General features: G+C 39.7%; 3 protein-coding genes across 3 annotated transcripts; 2 read left to right on the top strand and 1 right to left on the bottom strand.

Annotated features, from left to right (window-relative positions):
- Positions 1-209: 209 nt before the first annotated feature.
- Positions 210-3,757, top strand: aldh3b4 (aldehyde dehydrogenase 3 family, member B4; the record flags this gene model as incomplete). The annotated part of the gene is made up of 9 exons (XM_079250662.1): positions 210-262; positions 703-898; positions 1,010-1,120; positions 1,394-1,514; positions 1,601-1,686; positions 2,494-3,037; positions 3,115-3,281; positions 3,371-3,470; positions 3,558-3,757. The coding sequence occupies 9 exons, from the start codon at positions 210-212 to the stop codon at positions 3,755-3,757; spliced, it is 1,578 nt and encodes a 525-aa protein (XP_079106788.1).
- Positions 3,758-4,120: 363 nt separating this feature from the next.
- On the bottom strand, positions 4,121-7,385 carry mmab (metabolism of cobalamin associated B). The gene is made up of 9 exons (XM_079252021.1): positions 7,252-7,385; positions 6,719-6,774; positions 6,531-6,624; positions 5,229-5,286; positions 5,055-5,127; positions 4,860-4,957; positions 4,714-4,778; positions 4,567-4,626; positions 4,121-4,487 (listed from the first exon to the last, which is right to left on the bottom strand). The coding sequence occupies exons 1-9, from the start codon at positions 7,353-7,355 to the stop codon at positions 4,403-4,405; spliced, it is 693 nt and encodes a 230-aa protein (XP_079108147.1). The 5' UTR covers positions 7,356-7,385; the 3' UTR covers positions 4,121-4,402.
- Positions 7,386-7,766: 381 nt separating this feature from the next.
- Positions 7,767-16,508, top strand: mvk (mevalonate kinase; the record flags this gene model as incomplete). The annotated part of the gene is made up of 10 exons (XM_079251515.1): positions 7,767-7,897; positions 8,151-8,298; positions 9,311-9,455; positions 11,282-11,437; positions 13,056-13,159; positions 13,295-13,340; positions 13,456-13,546; positions 13,931-14,050; positions 14,237-14,390; positions 16,357-16,508. Exons 1-10 carry the CDS (start codon positions 7,820-7,822, stop codon positions 16,506-16,508), a joined length of 1,194 nt encoding a protein of 397 aa, XP_079107641.1. The 5' UTR covers positions 7,767-7,819.
- Positions 16,509-19,789: the final 3,281 nt, after the last annotated feature.

The following is a 19,789-nucleotide window of genomic DNA, read 5'->3' as shown; positions in this document are numbered from 1 at the left end:
TGGAGGACAGCAAACTGGAGGCCAGAAGCCTCTTATTTCTTCTACTTTCCCTAAATACCACGCATGGCGGATTATGGTGCAAATGCGCACGCTTGGGTGAAATTCTCCTCTGTGCTCAGTTCCTGCGCTGCATGAGGAGGTGGATGGTGCTCTTTGAGAAGATTTTCACAGTGGTGATCACAGCTTGATGAACCTGAACTTCTAAGAGCATGAGTAGTCCTCCGAGTCCCTCTCCAACCAGATGGTTCAAAGCGCTGCGCAGGTAAATACAGCATTAATTTGACCTGGTTTGGTAATGGGATGGTCTGAAAGTGCAAAACAAACCATCTCGTTCTGTCTCAGGTATATTTAACATGTTTTGATGATTGTAAATGAATGCAGAAAGCTTGTATGAGATAACTGCTGTAACTCAGAGCTGTGAGTTTTACGAGCATCACCTGATTGGCTGAAGTTATTAGGATTTTCCACTATCCTCCCTTCCAGTGGGGTGTAGTGAGCGGGTGCCCAGGCTTAACTTCACATTGCTCCTTTCAAAGAGACCAACACTGCAGATTTATTACCTGGAATAAAGATGAGTGGAAAAATAAGAGCTTGCTATGTTTGTCAGAGGAATGGTCGGTTAACATGTAGAAGGTATGGACAGGGATGATGTGTTTGCTGACAGAATGGCCATGTGGTGTTAACATTTATCTACTGTTCCAGGACCAGGCTGGGGGAGCCGTGTTTGAAGACGTATCCTCTGGAATGTGTTGATCTTCTGAGAAGGGCGAGAATTTCCTTTCAAGCTGGACGTACCCTCAAAGAGGACTTCAGACTGGCCCAGCTGGAGGCTCTGGTGCGAATGCTGGAGGAACATGAGTGTGACTTTGTAGATGCTCTTGGAAGGGACCTTCACAAGGTCAGGACTTATAGTGTCTCCTATTATATTTATATTCCATTTATGTAATATTTTTATCCACAGAACTGAAACAAAAGCTCAGATGTTTTATTTCTTGGTGTTTTTGTCTAGCCACGGTTTGAAACGGTTGTGTTCGAACTGATCATGGTGAAGAATGAGGCTCTTCACGCCATCAGCAATCTTAAAAAGTGGATGGAGCCACAGTCTGTGGAAAAGAATCTGGTGAAACTACAGTTTGTAACACAACCTTTTACCAGTACTCTTCACAATAACATTGTTGGGATTATTCAAGGCTTACACAACTTTTTTGGGGACAACATTCCAGTCTGGCTGCCACAAAGAAATGTATTGTACTGAAGCCGCCAAAGCAGATTAAACTTAAGTTGCATTGACCTTTTTAAGAATTCAGCAGGCTGATATCTTCTTTTGTAAGTCAACGCTTTGTTTTTTGCTTCACCTGTGGCCTAATTATTTTTACTTGTCTCGTCGGTGCAGTCCACCACGTTGGACGAGTGTCTGGTGATCAATGAGCCATTGGGGGTGGTGGTCATCATGGGGACCTGGTGCAGTCCTGTCCAGATGTGTCTCGTACCTTTGGTTGGGGCCATTGCAGCAGGTGCCTCTCTAGTTTTGCTTTTGAACGTGCACTCGCTGGCAAACTGAGGCTCTCACAAACACCTCGTGTTTTATGAATTTCTGTAGGAAACTGTGCACTTATCAGCCCCTCTGAGTACACTGTACACACAGCAGAGCTTCTTCATCGTCTCATTCCCTTCTACCTGGACAATGTAAGTAGGCAAGAATGGAGGACTCACTGCTTTGAATGTTGTTTTTAACAGGTTAGTGTTTGGACCTCCCTAAAAGAATGACTGGCAACTTAGTGATGAAGGAAGTATTTGAAGTTTTGCTGAAGAAAAAAAAAAAAAAGTAATAAGCATTACTGTGTGTTGCTGCTGACTTTTCTTAAATTAAGGGACAGTAGTTACATCCAAGGCGTTATGAGATTGATGTGAACCGATAGGAATATTGATTATCTAAAGTTCACGATTTGAACGTCCCCATTTAGTGAATTAGTTTGTTCATAGAAGAAACGGCTGGTTTCATTTTAGTGTTGTGTTTTTACATTAATGTAACATTTTTCTCAGACATAAAGTGGAATGTAACTGCTCATTTAAATGTAAAGTACAAATTGTAATGTTTATAAAAAGTTGCGCAGAAATTGACATGAGTGCTGTATTTGAGTAAAAGTACTTTCTTTCCAACACAGTAGTTGGTACTCTAGTGCTCATTTCGGGGAACTGATGACTGACTGTGATGACTGCAGTCAAAGCAAATCAACCTCCATAGCTGTAACTTCCAAAGTTTCAGCAGATTCCACAGTCTTGTACATCCCTGAAAATATAATTTGGAAAACCATCCTTTGGGGTGACACTTGATCTCCTTGGGACATACAAATTCAGCATTAGATGCTTATTCTGTTATCCAAGATGATATTGCTCAGTAATGATGTTACTGTTTGTGTATTTATATTCCTAGCTGCTGAATTATAAGGAAGGTGACAAGCTAAAATGAATTACCTTCTTCTTTTCCTCCAGGAATGCTTCCATGTGATTCTTGCAGGCATCAGTGACATGCCTGAAATTGTGGAGCTAAAATTTGACCATGTTTTCTTCACAGGTAAGCATAAAATCATATCAAAACATTTGTGTAATAGTTTACTCGAAAACAAACATATCTGCCCCTGTTTAGGAAACAGAGAGGAGGGGAACAAGATTGCTATGGCAGCAGCCCGCACTCTCACGCCTGTAACTCTGATTCTGGGGGGTAAAAACCCCTGTTACGTGGACCAGCACTGTGACATTTCCACCACCGTGCAGCGCATTGCTTGGGCACGTTTCCACAATGCGGGACAGAGCTTAATGGCTCCAAGCTACATTTTATGCCACACAGATGTTAAACCACGCCTGGTGCAAGCCCTTAAGTGCTGTCTGATGCAGTTCTATGGTCCAGATCCCAGAGAGTCTCGCAGCTTTGGTCGAATGGTCAATCTGGAGATTTTCAACCGTACAAGAGAGCTTCTGTGGAGATCTGGCAAAGTGGTTGTCGGTGGACAGGTCACAGAGGCAGAGAAATATATTGGTAAGAAGATTCATTACTGAACGACTCAAAACTACTGACACTTGCTACCAATATGATTTGACATTTTGTTTCTGAAGCCCCAACAGTTTTGACTGAGGTGGCCGAATCTGACCCCATCATGCAACAGGAAGTTTTTGGCCCTGTACTTCCAATACTGGCTGTAAATGATGTGGATGAGGCAATTGCCTTCATTAATAAGCAAGAGAAACCTCTTTGTGTGTATGCATATTCCACCAACAGTAAGGTACACAGCAAAAATAAATGATCGCACGTTGTATCCAATATTCCTGTTTAAGTCAGTGCATGTGCTTATGAGTCTTTTTGATAATGTAGGTCATTTCAAAATTAATGAATGAGACATCCAGTGGAAGCTTTTGCTCTAATGACTGCATCCTTCAGAGTCTCATGGTGGCTCTGCCCTTTGGTGGAGTGGGTAAGTCTGCAACATTGTATGAATAAATTTAAAATGGAGCAATCATGATGCCTGAAATTGATCTTAGATTTTTTTTTTCCCTCCCAGGTGCTTGTGGAATGGGGTACTTCCATGGGCGCTACAGCTTTGATACCTTCTCTCACAGAAAAGCATGCCTGTTGAGAAGTACACGGTTTGAGTGTGTCACCTATCTGCGATACCCACCCTATGAAGACCGCAACCTCTCTCTAATGACATGGGCCTGTTCTCTGTCCCAGAAGAGCCAAGGCTGGTGCCAAATCCTGTGATGGTGTGGGAGACTGATGACAGTCACACTAGAACAGGGGTCCAAAGTCGGTCCCAGGAAGGCTGCTGTCCTGCAGGATGGCTTTCATTAAATAGATACCACAGCCAATGAAGTTCTGTACAATCACTGATTAGTTTGCATCAGGTGTATTGGAACAGGGATACATGTAAACCTGCAGGTTTGTGGTCCTCGGGGACCAGAGCTGGGTATGCCTGCACTAGACAAAAAAAACCAAAACAAAACAGCCCACCCACCCATTTATGGACAGGACTGATAAGCAACTAATAATGTATAAACTGCTCTTAATCTGATTAAATAATTAATCATAATAATTCAATGCTTTATTACATATCAGGAATCAACAAGAGTGATAAATTTTTAATAAATTAAAAAAAAAACCAAACAAACTATGAAGAGCCACTTTCGTGGGGCATCATCTTAGTTGAATGAAAATGTTTAAAGTTGTCCTGTGCAAAACAATAAGAATACAAATATTTTGGATGTACAAATACAGACCGATTCACTCTGACCAATCTTAAAATTAAACTATCAAAATGAGAAAGGAGAAAAAAAAAATCACTAACATGTCCTGAGTATTTACATCCAATGTTTAGAAAAAAAATCTTGCTTATTCACTTGAGTGAGGTCATTCGGGTCTTTTGTAGATTTTCTCTTCGTTTCCCTCCTTCATAGCTGTATATCTGGCAAGTGTGAACAGGTAGTCGCTCAGCCTGAGTGAGGATGTAAAGACGTTCATCAGACTTGTTTTAGGTGGAAACGTTTTGTTAACTTTTTAAGCACAAGACTGACCTGTTCAGAAACTTGGCAACATCTGGATCCGCCTCTCCTGAGCGAACAATAGGTGCAACACTATAACAAGAGCAGAAAGTTGTCTAAACAAAGTAACTGAAATGAGACAAAAAAAAAATCCAGATGACAGAACATGCTGAAACTGACCTGCGTTCTGCTCTCCGACAGACTGTTCGAGCTAAATGCAGCGCAGCACTGCTCTTCCCACCAGACTGTGAAATGCAAAGAATGAAAATTTAAACTCTCATAAGAACATATATACACAAATATTCATGTTACTTGAATGGACTTACTGGTAAAATAAAGTTGGTGAGTGGAGGGAGTCCCTCTGTAAAGGTATCAATCCAGGTTTCCAGGTCTGCAATTGGCTGAGCAGTAAATTTTGTTCTCTCTTGCAAAAAGAGAAGAAAAGACCCATCACAACAATCCAAGTTCAAGAGATGCTAAATAAATAAAATGTTCATGTAGACCAGCCACTATATGCATACTTATGTGACTTTCTCTAGCAGATGATCGAGGGGTAGCAATATTAGAGCCCACATCTTGTAAAATGCACTGTATCTGCAACAAACAAAATGATCAAATCTTATCTGTAGCTGATGTAAAAAAAAAAAAGAAATCTGTTCTGAGGAGAGCTAATAAATGCAACATGAAAACCAAACCTGGTCCAACTGATATGTAAATGTGTGACCTTGGTCAATGCAAAATTCTCTGGCCAATCTGCAATAAAAGAATAGTAACAAAAAGTCAGATTATAAAATTTTTATCAAGTCCTTTAAGTTATTACTGGCAGCTTTCTGAATTACATCAGTTATTTGATGTCAGCTGGTGACTTTATAATCCTAACAACTCTGCTAAAGGGCTTATTGCTATATATGCTACTTTAAAGCTGCCTGAACTCAGTGGGGTCATAGGCTCAATTTAGCCTTGGTAGTCCTATAAATAAATCTTGCACTAATTTATCATTTCTGCATTTGTCTGTCCTTAAATAGATATAAAGTATAAATGCTATTGATAGAATCCATTTAAAACCCTGAAAGTCATAAAAGTAGGATCTTCACAGGCAAATGTTGATTCATTTGAAGCCACAAGTCAGTAATAAAACTGCAAGTTTATAGGCAAAAATTAACCTTGAACAAAACCACAACAAGATTATATCTGAACATGAAAGATTAACAAAAGCTAAACTTTGTTTTTATAACTCTGTATTATGCAGACCGAGCAACCCAGCCTGAACACTAAATGAAAAGTGATTTTACTGAAAATTTGAATAGTACTCATACTTCCTTTTTATGGTTGACAAAAATCTCCTGCAGATATCCTAAATAAATGTAATGGGTCTACACCACGGTTGACCAAGTCCTCGAGAGCTGCAATCCTGCACGTGTTAGTAGCTGCCATGCTGCAACACACCTGACTCAAATCAAAGGGTAATTAGCAGACTTGTGTGGAGCTTGACAACAAACTCTGCTAATTAAGTTTGATGTGCTTCAGGTGTGTGGCATCAGGGAACCTCCCAATATGTGCAGGACTGCAGCTTTTGAGGACCTGACTTGGCCACCCCTGGTTTACACATTGCTGACATTATTTAGATAGCTGGTGCAGAACCTGCATTCACTCAGTGACTTAATTTGGACCTGTGCAGCTATGGATAGCCAATTCTGCTCAAGGAGCAATGGAGTAACACGAGTCCTGCTCATCAAGCACGGGATGCACTGGCATATAAGAGAAGGAAAAGAAAAGATAAACAAAGAGAAGAAGACTCATTTATCTCTTGCAGTCCAGCTGATTATGAGATGGTCAAGGGGATACACCTCAACTTGTCTTGTGTGGAAATGGCTTTAATTTTAATAATCACAAAGGCAATGCACAGTCAAAGTCTCAAACACCATGCGTTCTTTGGGGGCACTGTACTACAGTATAGAAACAAGCTTTGGGGGAAAAAACAAAACAAAACTGTGTACCCTATAGCAGATGACAGCTCGTCTGTATTTCCCAAGGCTTCAAAAATGTGATCTTCCTTTGGCCTTCTCTCTCCTGTGAATGTGCTGGAGAAACCTGTGTGGGGAAAAAAAAAAAAAAATCAAATCAGCTTTTGTGACTATATTGTTATACTGTAGAAAAACTAATGGAACTTCCAAAGTTAATCAACCTTTGTCTCCAGTTTTGGTGTATATTTTGGGTGCTTTATCAGTTCCAGTAGCATAACTGTAGGGAAAATAAGGCAAAAAAAAAAAATCAATGTTTCCAAAACATTTATCAAGATACAACACAATTAAAGGGATAATGCTTTAGAAACCGCAGACCTCGGCTAAAAAAAAAACAAAAACAAAACTCATTTCCTCCCATATCCTCTTTAAAAGATCCTGTGTCCACAGTACCTTTCAGATCATTCCTCAAATTTATTGGGATTTAGACTAAGACCAATTCTCAGGAAAATACCCCCAACAATCCGCCCAGTAGTTTTTACATAAAATTGCTAACAAACAGTCAGATAAACGTAGGCAGAAGCATAACCCCCTTCCCGGAGGTAAGGGGACATCCATTGTGGGTGTAACTGGGTCTCTTCCTCTCATATCTGAGGTGTCAGTGTAAACCATTGTGTAAACCCCAGTCAGGAGTTTTGCAACAGTGCTAAACTCAACACTTTCTACACGTTGACACAAAACGGGGATGTATGAATACCTTCTCTCTGAACACAATATTTTTCCTGTTCGATGCTCGGTTATGACCCTGGGTATCCGCACCACCCAGCGAAGAAGTGCGGGTTTGATGAAAAGCGATGTCATATTAAGCTACAGGGTAGCAGCCAGCTAAAGGTGAATGTCGTTGGGGTTCTGTTTTGTCCCTCTGTGGTATCCGTAACCTATGGGCGTTTCACTTTTATCGCATGATTGGTCGACTCATCGTGTCGTAGTAGACCAGGAGACAGCCATTGGTCAAAGGGAAGCGCGTTCAACTGTCTCCTCTGCTGATTGGACATTGGAAGCCAAATCCATGCTTTTTCCTTGCTGCATGTACTGTGTTTTTAGCACATCAGGCAGAACACAGACAGATTTTGTAAATAGAGTATCAGTGGTTTCTGATGCTAAATGAAACTTCCAATGTTTCTTGGTCATTCGTTAAAAACAAATAGCTGTGTGGCCGAACTGCAGGTTGCTGCCTCAGCGGATTAACATTAGCCAGCGTTAATACTGTCAGGGGAAAGTTGCCTTTGAAGTTTCATTTTCTTTGAAACATTTTTCAATCCAAAATGCAAGTCAAGGACTGCCTAGTGTCTGCCCCTGGGAAGGCGATCTTGCACGGAGAGCACGCTGTTGTGCACGGAAAGGTAAACTGTGAATTGAGGCGTGAGACAAAGTTGTGATCCATATTTTAAGACCAAGAATTTCAGTGCAATTTTCTGCCACACGCAGCTTTAATACTTAATTTCACTGTGCTTATTTTCTTGCTCTTTATTTCAATGCACGTACCCCCAGATTTTGTGGACCTGACAACATTCATTTAAATGGGATTTGACTCATACAAGACAAGCTGTGATGCTTTACTTACCCTTTGCCTGTTCTAATGTCCTCTCATTACAGGTGGCGCTTGCTGTGAGTTTGAACCTGAGAACATATTTGCGATTGAAAGCCACTTCGAATTGCAAAGTTTGCATCAACCTTCCTAATATTGACACATTCAAATGCTGGCACCTCTCTGAACTGAATCAACTTGCACATTTTTTTCGTGGTGAGAGAATTTATAAGCCCCTACAAACACTCCATCATGCATCCAACAATTAGTTGTATACAAGACCTGTCCAATGTTTAGACACTCATTCATTTGAGTAGGTGGGGGAACAAATCTGATAATGGATAAGAAAAATCAAGCAATTGTAAGAATAATAAACACATAATCAAGCAAGTAGTAAATTAGTGAGCTGTAGCATACATACACTCAAAATGTATGATTTAAAATTATTTCCATATTTTTATTAATTTATATCTTTGCAAAATGTGTTTAATTTATTTTCAATTATTTCTAAACATTTATTGATTTATTTTTGGTACTTTTACCATTGTCCACTTACTTTTCACTTTTCCTTCGCACTTGTAATATTAAGAAAAAAATATGGAAAAAGAAAGAGTAAAAAAAAAAAGCAAAGAGCAGTTGTTAGCAACTGGTCTGGAGTCTGCAATTGTAAATTAATCTGCACTCAGTTTACTGTAATACTGCTAACAAGTATCTAAAAAGCAATAAAATGTCTAGGTTATAGTGGGCCCTCCAAAAATGATTGCTTATTTAAGTTATATTTTGACCATTAGCTCCTGCTAGGGCCGGGGTGGCCAGCTCTGGTTCTTAAAAGCCGCAGTCCTGCAAGTGTTAGAAGTTTCCCTGCTACAACAAACCTGACACACGCCAGAATTAATTAGCAGACTTGTGCAGAACTTGACATCAAACTCTGTACAAATCAGCTAATTACCCATTTTATTTGATTCAGGTGTGTACCAGCAGGGAAATTCCACTCACTGGCAGGACTGCGGCTGTTGAGGACCGGAGTTGCCCACCCCTGGTTTAGAAGTTCTTTTCAGCTCATTGTACTGATCTTCAGCCATATGAACATCACATGAATTGTTCAGTCTCTTGATGAAGAATTTTTTATTCACAACCCTGTTTTTATGCTATATGTCTGTTTCATGTCTCCAATGATGACAGTGTGTGCATTTTCTATTTTTTCATGTCCTTTAACGTACATTTTTAGGGAAGAAGGAAGAGGTTCCACGTCTGGATGCTGAACTTCTGAGAAGACTGCGTGAATTTCTGGGTATAACCAATGGAAACCTGGATAGTTGCAATTCAGCCATCTTAGCCTTCCTTTACATATACCTGTCACTGTTTGGATCAAGGTGAGGAATTTCAGCTGTTCTTATAGTGTCCTTTTCGTTTCAGTGTGTAAAGTGTTGCATTCTTATCAAAAGAAACATTTTGTGCCAATTGCAGGGGTGAGTTCACTGTGCTCCATGTTTTTCCTCTGAATGTTTTTGAAATATGAGAGGAGGAGATGGGAGAGCTTCATCTGAGTTGACAAATTTCCTGTCTGTTTAGTTGGTGTGTGATTGCATTTTTGCTTAACTTAACACGCTCATGTGCAAATTCTAAGAATATAGTTTATGGTTGACTAGAAAAGATTCACGGACTAAAATGAACCAAAAAAATGGGGAAAAAAATCTGACACTGAGATTTTGCAGAACCTTTTGCCACTTTTTAAAATATAATGTTGGAGGTCATATCTCTGTAAGACTTTCCTTTATAAAAGCCAGGCTTTCTCTGATTGGTCAGCTGGATAAAAAAAAAAAAAAAAGCAAATTAGTTTAATCTGTGCAGCGTTTAGCTACAACCTTGTTTAATTCCCTCCAATCATATATCTTTTCAAATGTAGTAAATTGGACTATTGTTATTTTATCATATTTTACTGCAGGTTATTTTAGTGTTTCTATCCCAGAGGCTAGTGCAGTTTGCAAAGGATCTCTGGAAAATTTGTAAGGAAACAGAGAAACAAATTCTGATTTGAAGAAAGGAAATGACAGTCTGAGTTGTGAAAACTAGGCGTCGAAACGATGTACAAACGGTTAAAATTATAGTTAAAAGTAGTCAAATAAATGTAAATTAATTAAATCCAAAGCTAAAACTCAAATTGCATGGATAAACAGTTGCATTTTTAGCTTAATATTAAGATTAAGTCAACATAAATTGCTGCATTTATTGTAATTCTGTATGTCATGTAAAATCATGTCAATAAATGTAGACAATGAATATGAGTAAGCATGTGGCTTGACAGTGTATAAAATATGTATTTATTTTTTTGGAATGGATATACAGCTAATACATCTGATATACAGCTAATACATGCAACAGATAGTACAAAAGTAAGCCGACTACAACTGTAAGGAAATTAATTGTGCAGCAAAATGTGCTGTTCTGTTCTCCAGTCAAATAAATCCTATTAAATTAGCACTAGCAGGTGGTGATAAGTAGCATCTGAGGGTTTATTACACTGGTGTTACTGCCTCACTGCTTACATGCAGTCCTGCTAGTTTTACCTCTTAACTTTTCCCAGCTCTTAATTCAATCTTTAATGTTAAAATAAATGCCATCCTTATTGATAAAGAGTGGGTCAAGGAATAAAAAAAACCCCTCTCCTCTCGGAAATGAAGACAGAGAAAGAGAGATGCACGTTAGTGGCTCCAGCCGCTCTGAACAGGAGGGATGCTCAGGAACATTAGAGCTGCAGGTTGTTGGAGGGTTTAATCGGCGCTGACACAGTGCTGGCGTGTCTGAGAGAGGTGAAGGGTTTCTGACAGGATGGCTACTAATGAGAGTCTGGCACTGGGCCATTCTGCACCCTTTAACAAGTCTGGATGTGCTTTTCCCTCGAGAGAAGAATTGGACAATTAGTTTAGAGTGTTCTCCTCTCTCCCAAAAGCAGCCTTTCTGACAGAAGTGTCAAGCAAGTTTCTGCTGCATAAACGAGTCTATGGGTGTGTACACATTTACATATATGTGACTCCAATGTAACTCGTTAATGTGGAAATATGACACGACAGTATTTGCCTTTTAATTAAAAAAATATCTTGTGTAATTTGGAGTGAGCTATAGCTAATGGCCAAATTGATTAAGTATTTCAGTCAAATGCAAACATGAGCTCAGTCTTTCTGATTGTTTGTTTCTTTAGTGAGCTGCCCAGCATGACCCTGTCTGTGTGGTCAGAGCTGCCAACTGGAGCAGGTCTGGGGTCAAGTGCTGCCTACTCGGTGTGTTTAGCTGCAGCTCTACTCTGTGCAAGTGGAGTCATCCCCACTCCTCTCAAAGAGATGGATCACACAGCCAGGTAATGTCAGTATAAGGATTAACCATTAACCCTTTATTGGTAGAATGACCATCTTTGATCACATTTATTTGGACATACAAAATACTTCTGCATGCTCGTCCATGAAGGCATAGTGGTTAGCACTGTGGCCTCACAGCAAGAAGGTTGCTGGTTTGATCCTCGGCTGGGGCAGGTCTTAAACAGTGGCCTTCTTGTGTAGAGTTTGCATGTTCTCCCTGTGTATACGTGGGTTCTCTCTGACTTCCTCCCACCGTCCAAAGACATGCAAGTTAGGTTATTTCAGTGTTTCTCATCTCCGGTCCTCAGGCCCCCAGCCCTGTCTGCTTTATACATGTTCCTCCTCCAAAGCACCTGAGTCAGATTATTGAACAGATTATTGAATCAAGTTCTTTGAAGCCTGTTAATGAGCCCTTTATTTCATTCAGGTGTGTTAAAGTAGGGTTGCCAATAAAACATGCAGGGTGGGGGGGCCTGAGGACTGTAATTGAGAAACACTGGATTAACTGGTTTCTCTAAATTGTCCCCTTGGAGTGAGTGTGAGCATGAGTTGTTGTTTGTCTCTATGCGGCCTTGCGATGGGCTGGCGAGCTGTCCAGGGTGTACCCCGCCTTTCGCCCAAAGACTGCTGGGATAGGCTCCAGCTTCCCTGCAACCCTTTATCGGACTAAGCAGTTAGGATAATGAATAAATGAATGAATGCTCGTCCATGAACTCAACACTGAGTTCTTCACACCAGTCATCAAACATCAACCTACATCACAATTACTTCACTGAAATGGACCTTCAGCATTAAATCTGAAGAAACTTTGTACTATGTATAACTTTTGTTATTTTGAGAGAGTTATCTAAGTTTTAAAGTCTTGTAATATCACCCAATAATATAATTTCTATTGTTAAAAATGTAAATTTTCAAGTTTTTCTGTGAGCTCCTGAAAAAAGGATAAAAAAATGGCTCTCCCTCCTGAGCTGCATATGTTTTTCAGCAACTAGTTTATACACACACACACAATCATTAAACCTGATGATACAACTCAATCGATTGATCAATCGATCAACATTTTTATTTCAACAACTGTAGTTGTACTCCAGAAACGGATACATTTATGAAGAATATGCCAGTTCTTTTACCACAGGGGTAGGCGACCCCAGTCCTCGAGTGCCACAGTCCTGCAAATGTTAGGAGTTTCTCTGCTGCAACACACCTGGCACACATCAGACTTAATTAGCAGAGCTTGACATCAAACTCTGCACAAGTCTGCTAATTAGCCATTGATTTGAATCAGGTGTGTTGCAGCAGGGAAACTCCTAACATTTGCAGGATTGTGGAACTTGAGGACTGGAGTTGCCTACCCCTGTTTTACCACCTTGAATGCATTTTAAATAGCAGACATATCAAAAACAGTCATGTTTCTTGTGTGGGGAAAAATTACACACATTTTAGCCTATTTATGGAATGGTATTCCTTTAAAAGAATGTGTTGCAAACACCTCAGACTAGAGTAAGACTGCAATCCCAAACCAAACATCAGTAACCATTAAGTGAAGACACAGTTGTGTTTCTTGGTGTTTGCTGATTTGTTTACCTCCAGAGTCCCTCTTTTTATTTTAATTCACTGCAGATGGTGTCAGGAAGACCTGGAGCTCATCAACAGTTGTGCTTTCCAAGGGGAGATGATCATCCATGGAAATCCTTCAGGGGTAGACAACGCCGTAGGAACATGGGGTGAGGCAATGTGGTGTTTGGTTCTCTTCCATTACTGACAATGCATTTTAATTAAACCTTCAGAGTATTGCACCATCACAGTCCATTATTAGCTGACAAGTGTCCATTAGATGATTTTGCTTTCATTTTATGTAGGCGGGATGCTGAGGTTTTTAGCGGGGAAGATAATACCACTAAGCAGGTACAGACACTGATGAAGAATTGAATTGTTTTTTTCTTTTCTAACTGAAACCAAATGTTTGTGTGAATCGGTGCATCGGCAGATTTAAAAACTCTTTCATCTCCCTTGCTTCCAGGGTGCCATTATTAAGAATCCTCCTCACTAATACCAAAGTACCACGCAGCACCAAGGTACTTGTTGCCAGGGTGAAGGACAAAATTAACAAGGTACTAAATGGCTTCTTCCTCCCCCATGTGTAACTTGCTGACACCATAATTAATATAATAGGCAGTGCTTTTGCGTAGCAGATACTCCAGAGCATGGGGTTGAGTGCCTCCATAAAATATTAAAATTAAACTCTTAGCCAGCACCCCTGTGTGCTGTTGCCTTGGTGACACCAGCAGGTGTGAGGATTTCTGCCTCAGACAGACATGGGACTGTGTGTTGTTGTGGCAATGCTGAATGCAGTCAAAGTCAAACATGTTTTTGTACAATCAGCACACAACCTGTCCATCAAAAACCTCCTGGAAATTTCCAGTCTTCTCTCAGAAATCTTTGTTTTTCACAAATGCTGGAAATGTTCAGTTTTGCTTTGTTGTTTCCTTTTGCAGTTTCCGTCTGTCATGACTCCCGTGCTGGACTCAGTTGATGCTGTTTCTTGCACTTGTGAGAAGGTCCTCTCTGAGATGACATCTGAGCCAATCACAGGGGAGCACTACAATATTCTAGAGGTACAATGCAGTAGTACACTCTGTAAAATATTTTACTCTCACTGGAGGCATTCAATTTTATTGTCATGCTTGAAGTATAATAATGTGTGATTTGTTTTGAATGTAAATTCTCTTTTAAGGAGCGAGCCAATATAAACATACACCTGTCAAACAAGTATAAATGCAGCTATATCATATAATTTCCAGGAGTTAATCGACATCAACCAGCATCACCTGAATGTGATGGGTGTGGGCCACCCTTCCCTGGACACGCTCTGCCGCGTCACGTTGGCCAAAGGGCTCCACAGCAAGCTAACCGGTGCAGGTGGAGGAGGCTGTGGAATCACACTCCTGAGACCAGGTACCAGTGGTTCTGTCGTTGTCATTTTTAATTCCCAACAGTCACTGCAGTCGTCAAGGCTAAAATGCATCCCTCAACATTTTACTAAGTACATGTTTGGGAAAATTATACTTAACTAAAAATTTAATGATTAGCAAAGTTAGTCAAAACTGCAGAAATGTAAAGTCAGCAAAATAACGAAAGCAAAAAAGGGTTTGAAAGAAACATTTGGGCATCCTGTTTGGTCGGTGTTCACCCACACCACCTTTGGCAAGTTTCACAGGTCGTAGATTCTTTTCTTTCTGGGATTCTTTCATTGGATTTTTTTCTGTAAAAGGCTTCTAGCTCTGTGAGCTCCTTTAGCCCTCTGCTCTATGGAGGATTATCTACAGATATTCCAGGATGTTTCCATGGCAAATATTCCCCTTCTACATTTTATCCATTGAAGATTTCAAGGTGTGTTTATCCTGCTTTAGAAGTCATCTTCTTTCTATCCCCAGTTCTTAAAAAAAAAAAAAAAAAAAAAAAAAAAAAAAAATTTTCTTCCAGAAGTTGCTGGTATGTGATTGGATCCATGCTATTCTGTCTGATTGCTGTCCCACACCGCTTGTTGCAACAACATGACTGACCCACTTCTGAGCTCCAGTAGTCAGAAATGTGTTTGTCTAATTTTCCGATGTTTCTTTACTGAAATCCAATGCTGTATATTTTGATGAGGATCCATCCTTTTTCTTCTCATGGCTCTCCTATAAAGTTTGTGTTTGTTTAGTAGAAACTTGCATTGCACTTTCAGAGTCTAAGAAATCTTTTTGAAGATTTTTTCAGTCAAACATGGGAACTGCTTTGCCTTTATAGCAAATATGAGCAATTGCCAATAATGATTATGGAGAAGCCATAGTCTAAAGAAGCTCATTAGGATCTGAGGCTTTTGTGAAAATCATTAGCTTAAAGCTTGTGGCATGCTCAGATACTTTCATATTGTACCATTTTTTTTGCCATTAATGGAAAAAATAAAATGAAAGAATTCACACTGATCTAGCCAAAAATGTTTTCAGTAACTGCCCCAGCGTGCCCAAACTTTTGCATGTGACTGTGTAATGGATACATTGTGATGAGGTGTGATTAGGTTTGATCTTCCAGGGAAACTCTTGCTCACAGCAAATGTTTCCCTCTAAAGCTCCCTTACCTTTAGTTTCTGATTTAAGTTTGAGTGGCAGGAAATTATGAGAAGCGTGTACGTGAAGTGTGTGTGTGTGTGTGTGTGTGTACAGCTACAACAATGTATCTAGATGGGAGGGGGGTGTGGGTGAACGTCTCCTTCAGTAAAATAACCTGCAAGTTCAGTTTTTGTTTATGCCTACAGCCTGTAGCGTGCTGAATATGAATAAGTTCTAAATCCCCAAATAGATTTGTAAAATGCTCTTTTTTTTTTTTTTGAGCTCAAGTCTTTCTCTGTGAATAGCAGCTGTTTTTAAGTATCTGTTTATTCTAATGCTTTAAAAGAGTCAGACAGTAATGCTCTTTGAGTCAAAGGAGGCATAAAGTTCTTTCATCTTCTCCTTCTAAAGCTGCGCCTGCATCTGAAACGTTCACACATCAGCTGGATGTGTTTGCTGTCCCTATTGCTGTGCGGGTCTACAGAAGCATGTCTTTAAAAGTGCTTGGAGACGACTTATGTTGTGTAATGTGCTACATAAGAAAATGAACTGCAGACATTTTCTTTTAAAAAAAAAAAAAAAAAAAAAAGGAAAACAGGGATGTACCATGAATTTGACTCAAGCAGACTCACAAAGTCTTTTTGTTATGTATTTCGGTTAAGAGATCAGATTTTTTTGTTGATTTGTAATAGAAATGGCAAAACTTTAAGGCCACATAGACAAAGTTTCAGTCTTTCCATTCTGCATCGAGTGTTCATGTGTTACGTGTTTTGCTTTTCTAGTACATTTTGGTCTCAACATGACATTATATTAACTTTTTTTTGTTGCAGAAACGGACTCCTTGGTTGTCCAGAGCACGGTGCAGGACTTGAGAGACTGCGGCTTTGACTGCTGGGAAACGAGTATTGGTGGACCAGGTGTCCAGCAGCACTCCTCTGTATCTGTTAAGGAGGAAGTTCTGGAGGTTTTAAATCGTTACTGAGACCCTCTTGTGACTGAAAAAAATGTAGGCACTGTTTGATTTTTTTTTCTCTTTTTTTTTTTTAACCTCAAAACCTGAGGTATATCGAACTAATACATGTGCTGCGATAACCAAATAATACTTTACAATGTGTAAAGCTGGACCACACTGTGTTCATCAGTATTAATTACAGATTTTCCTGTATAGAGGGGGAGATACATTTTTTTTTTCTTCCCAAGAATGAACTAAGTCTTGTGTTTTGAGTGAAGCATTTCATGGAATTGATGCCATGTGAACTGACCTCAGTATCCACTAGGTGGCATCACAGTTTCTCAAATGCTTTTTCATAAATCAGGACTTTCATTTAGAGGCTTTAGTAGACATATTAAATTATAATTCTTTCCAAATGTTAAAATGGGTAAAGCCCATTTGTTTTTCACGAGTTAGATGACTGACAGACTTTACTATTTATCATAATGTTGGATGTCTGCCAGAATGAATGTGATTAACATTTATATTTTAAGTTTTCACTTTTTAGTTTTTTAGATTAAATAATTAAGAGAAAATCAGGAAATTTAAGTGATCACAATGATTTTCTCACAGCTTATAAATACCCAATGCTGATACATGTCACATCAAATTCAATTAAAGAATGCTGCTTTTTTTATTGGTGCATTGATACATATTTTATCTATAGTTTAAACATTATTTTAAAATTGTACAGAAATGAAAATATTTTGAATTTCATTATTTTGTTCTGCTTGTGTCTGCAGTTAGAGTAAATGGCTGTGTTGTTTTGCTAATTGAGGGTGGAGAAAGGGGACAGCAGGAGTGTTTGGCCTCTCTGGAGACTCTGGATTAGCGCCACAATAATGTGAATAAACAACAACCAGCATCCTTCTGAGTCGCACATTTTTGCTCACACACAACCGTTTTCCTAAATTTTCTTTCACCTAATCGCTTATTCTCCTCAGCATGACCAAATATGCCGCAGATGCAGACGACAGATCTAGAATATCCTCGATTTGGGGGAAAAGGTCACTGTAGGATTCAGTCGAGTTTGAATATCCATTTCGTTTTGTACTTTTTAAATGTCATGAAGATTGAGTAGTCCAAATCTGGCAGAATACGTGAATAAACGACATTTGTCACCCTCCCTCCTTTTCTGGCTGGCGCCCCCTCTGTCCTCTGGAATTGTCATCTTTATGTCAGGGCAGCCCCCTGTCAGCGCACTGCACAGTTGCCCCTAACCCCTGCTGGAATTTAATTACCACTGCGCTTTTCAATTGAAATGGCATTGACGAGGATGGAGAGGGGCGGGGGTGAGGGTGGGGTAGACAAGAAGGCTACAACCGAGCCAGTGTTATTTCAAGCCCCTCTTTTTACTTTCCGTCTCATTCTTTCACTCCTTTTACCCCTGCAAGGCACAGATGGTATTTTTTTATATCAATGTCAGTGGCTGCTTTATTCTGCTCTGATAAATAGAATCTAGGAAGGGCCTTACATTATCTCAAATAACCGAGGGATGGATGAATGGGGTAAAAGATAGTGGGAGAATGTCAGGACAAGGGGAACTGGTGAAATAGGTACACTAGCCCCGTGGTGAGGTGGAGCATGTACAAATCATTTAACATTTTGGGTGTTTTAGGGAGTTTTGTCCAGATGGATCAATGTAAGTGAATCAAGGATGAATAATTCATTTTGTCCAAGCAGGAGGACTGAAATTGTAAATGTGAATTTGCTGAGTGCTCCTCCTGACTTTGGCACATTCCCTCTGGTGCCCTGTGGACTGGTGAAATGCTTGTCAGGAGCCATTAAGTTTGAATAAAGAATTAGACCTGGCTGACAAGCTATCATGATGCTGATGTCCAGTGGTTTTGCTAATAGGGATTGGGTGTGTGATTTGCTTCCGACAGTGGACCCCTCCATCCACCTATATAAGCTGCTGGATCACAAATCGTCATTTGATGCTATTATGGAAAACACACATTTTCCATTCTGTCTCTTGACACAATGTCTGTATCCAGAGTGAATATGGAATTGGCCGCAGCAGGGGGAGATCTGGGCGACCATCCTCTCGCAGCATTCATAAGAATACAATGACAGAGGAAACGTCAACATCATGAGCTCCTCTCCATCATGAGCTCTATGATCCTCTTGGGGATGTTTGCCCTTTCAGTAAGTGGGGGTTGGCGGCCAGTATTGTTAGTAGGGGTCCGATTTGGACAGCAGGATACAGGGGTCCTGTCAGAGAACTTGGAGGATTTAATTTTGCTTTTTGCAACATATAAAAAATGAATCCATTGTTCTTTTTTTAATCACTGTTCCTCATACTGTAATACAGTGTGTATTAAAAGGAGTCGCCAACTTTTATACAACGAGCTTACACATAAAGGAAGTCATTTAATTTAAAAACAAAAAGCTGCTGCATACAGAGACTTTGCTGCTAGAGCCTTGTGTGATATGACCTCTGTCTTGAATTTGCACATTTTAAAGACATTTACAACTAGTCTAATTTCTGTTTTATTAAATTAATCCTAAGGAGCACGAGGAAGCTGCACTGGTTCACAGTATGCTGAAAACAAACTTCTATTGATTTTTCTACCACAACACCCACCTCAGCCTGTTACAGTCTGGTAAGTCACTGTCCTGATATCAATATGATCAAGGCAACTATATTACTTTTTGCTCTATATACATGCACTAAATACTTGCAGAAAATATTAATTAAAAATGTCAATACACACCTTTCACAATCTGTAGATAGTTATTGGTGTGGAGGGACTTTTTTTCCCTGTATATTTTTATTGTTCATTTTATATGTCCAAATGAAATTAATGTACTGAAATAGTTTTAAAAGTAGGTTTTGTGTAACAGATGTATGCTAAAGACGTTGGTAAGCTGGTTTGAGACATCTCTGTCTCAAGTTATGTCATTTCATTTCATGTAATCTCTTCAAAAGTTTGTAGCTCTCTTCATTTCAGGTTTTGCCAGAGAAATATTTGCTTCTGTCCTGAAAACATTTTAAACTCAGTGTTGGATTAAAAAAAAGTGGAGAGACTTGTGAACAGAAAGCATTGAATGAGAAAAAAATTTGAGTGACTTTTGCTAAATGAGGCACATTTTAAAGCAGCACAATAGTGAATTTTTCCATCCATCCATCCATCCATCCATCTTCTGCCGCTTATCCGGGGTCGGGTCGCGGGGGCAGCAGCCTAAGCAGGGAAGCCCAGACTTCCCTCTCCCCAATAGAGTGAATTTTTCCACTGCTCTGTATTGATGTTGGCTTCTCTGGTCAGTCC

The sequence above is a fragment of the Telmatherina bonti genome (assembly GCF_933228915.1).
Source record: "Telmatherina bonti genome assembly, chromosome: 13".
Classification (NCBI taxonomy): domain Eukaryota; kingdom Metazoa; phylum Chordata; class Actinopteri; order Atheriniformes; family Telmatherinidae; genus Telmatherina; species Telmatherina bonti.
Note: the sequence above shows the minus strand (reverse complement) of the source record. Positions and strands in the feature narration are given on the sequence as shown.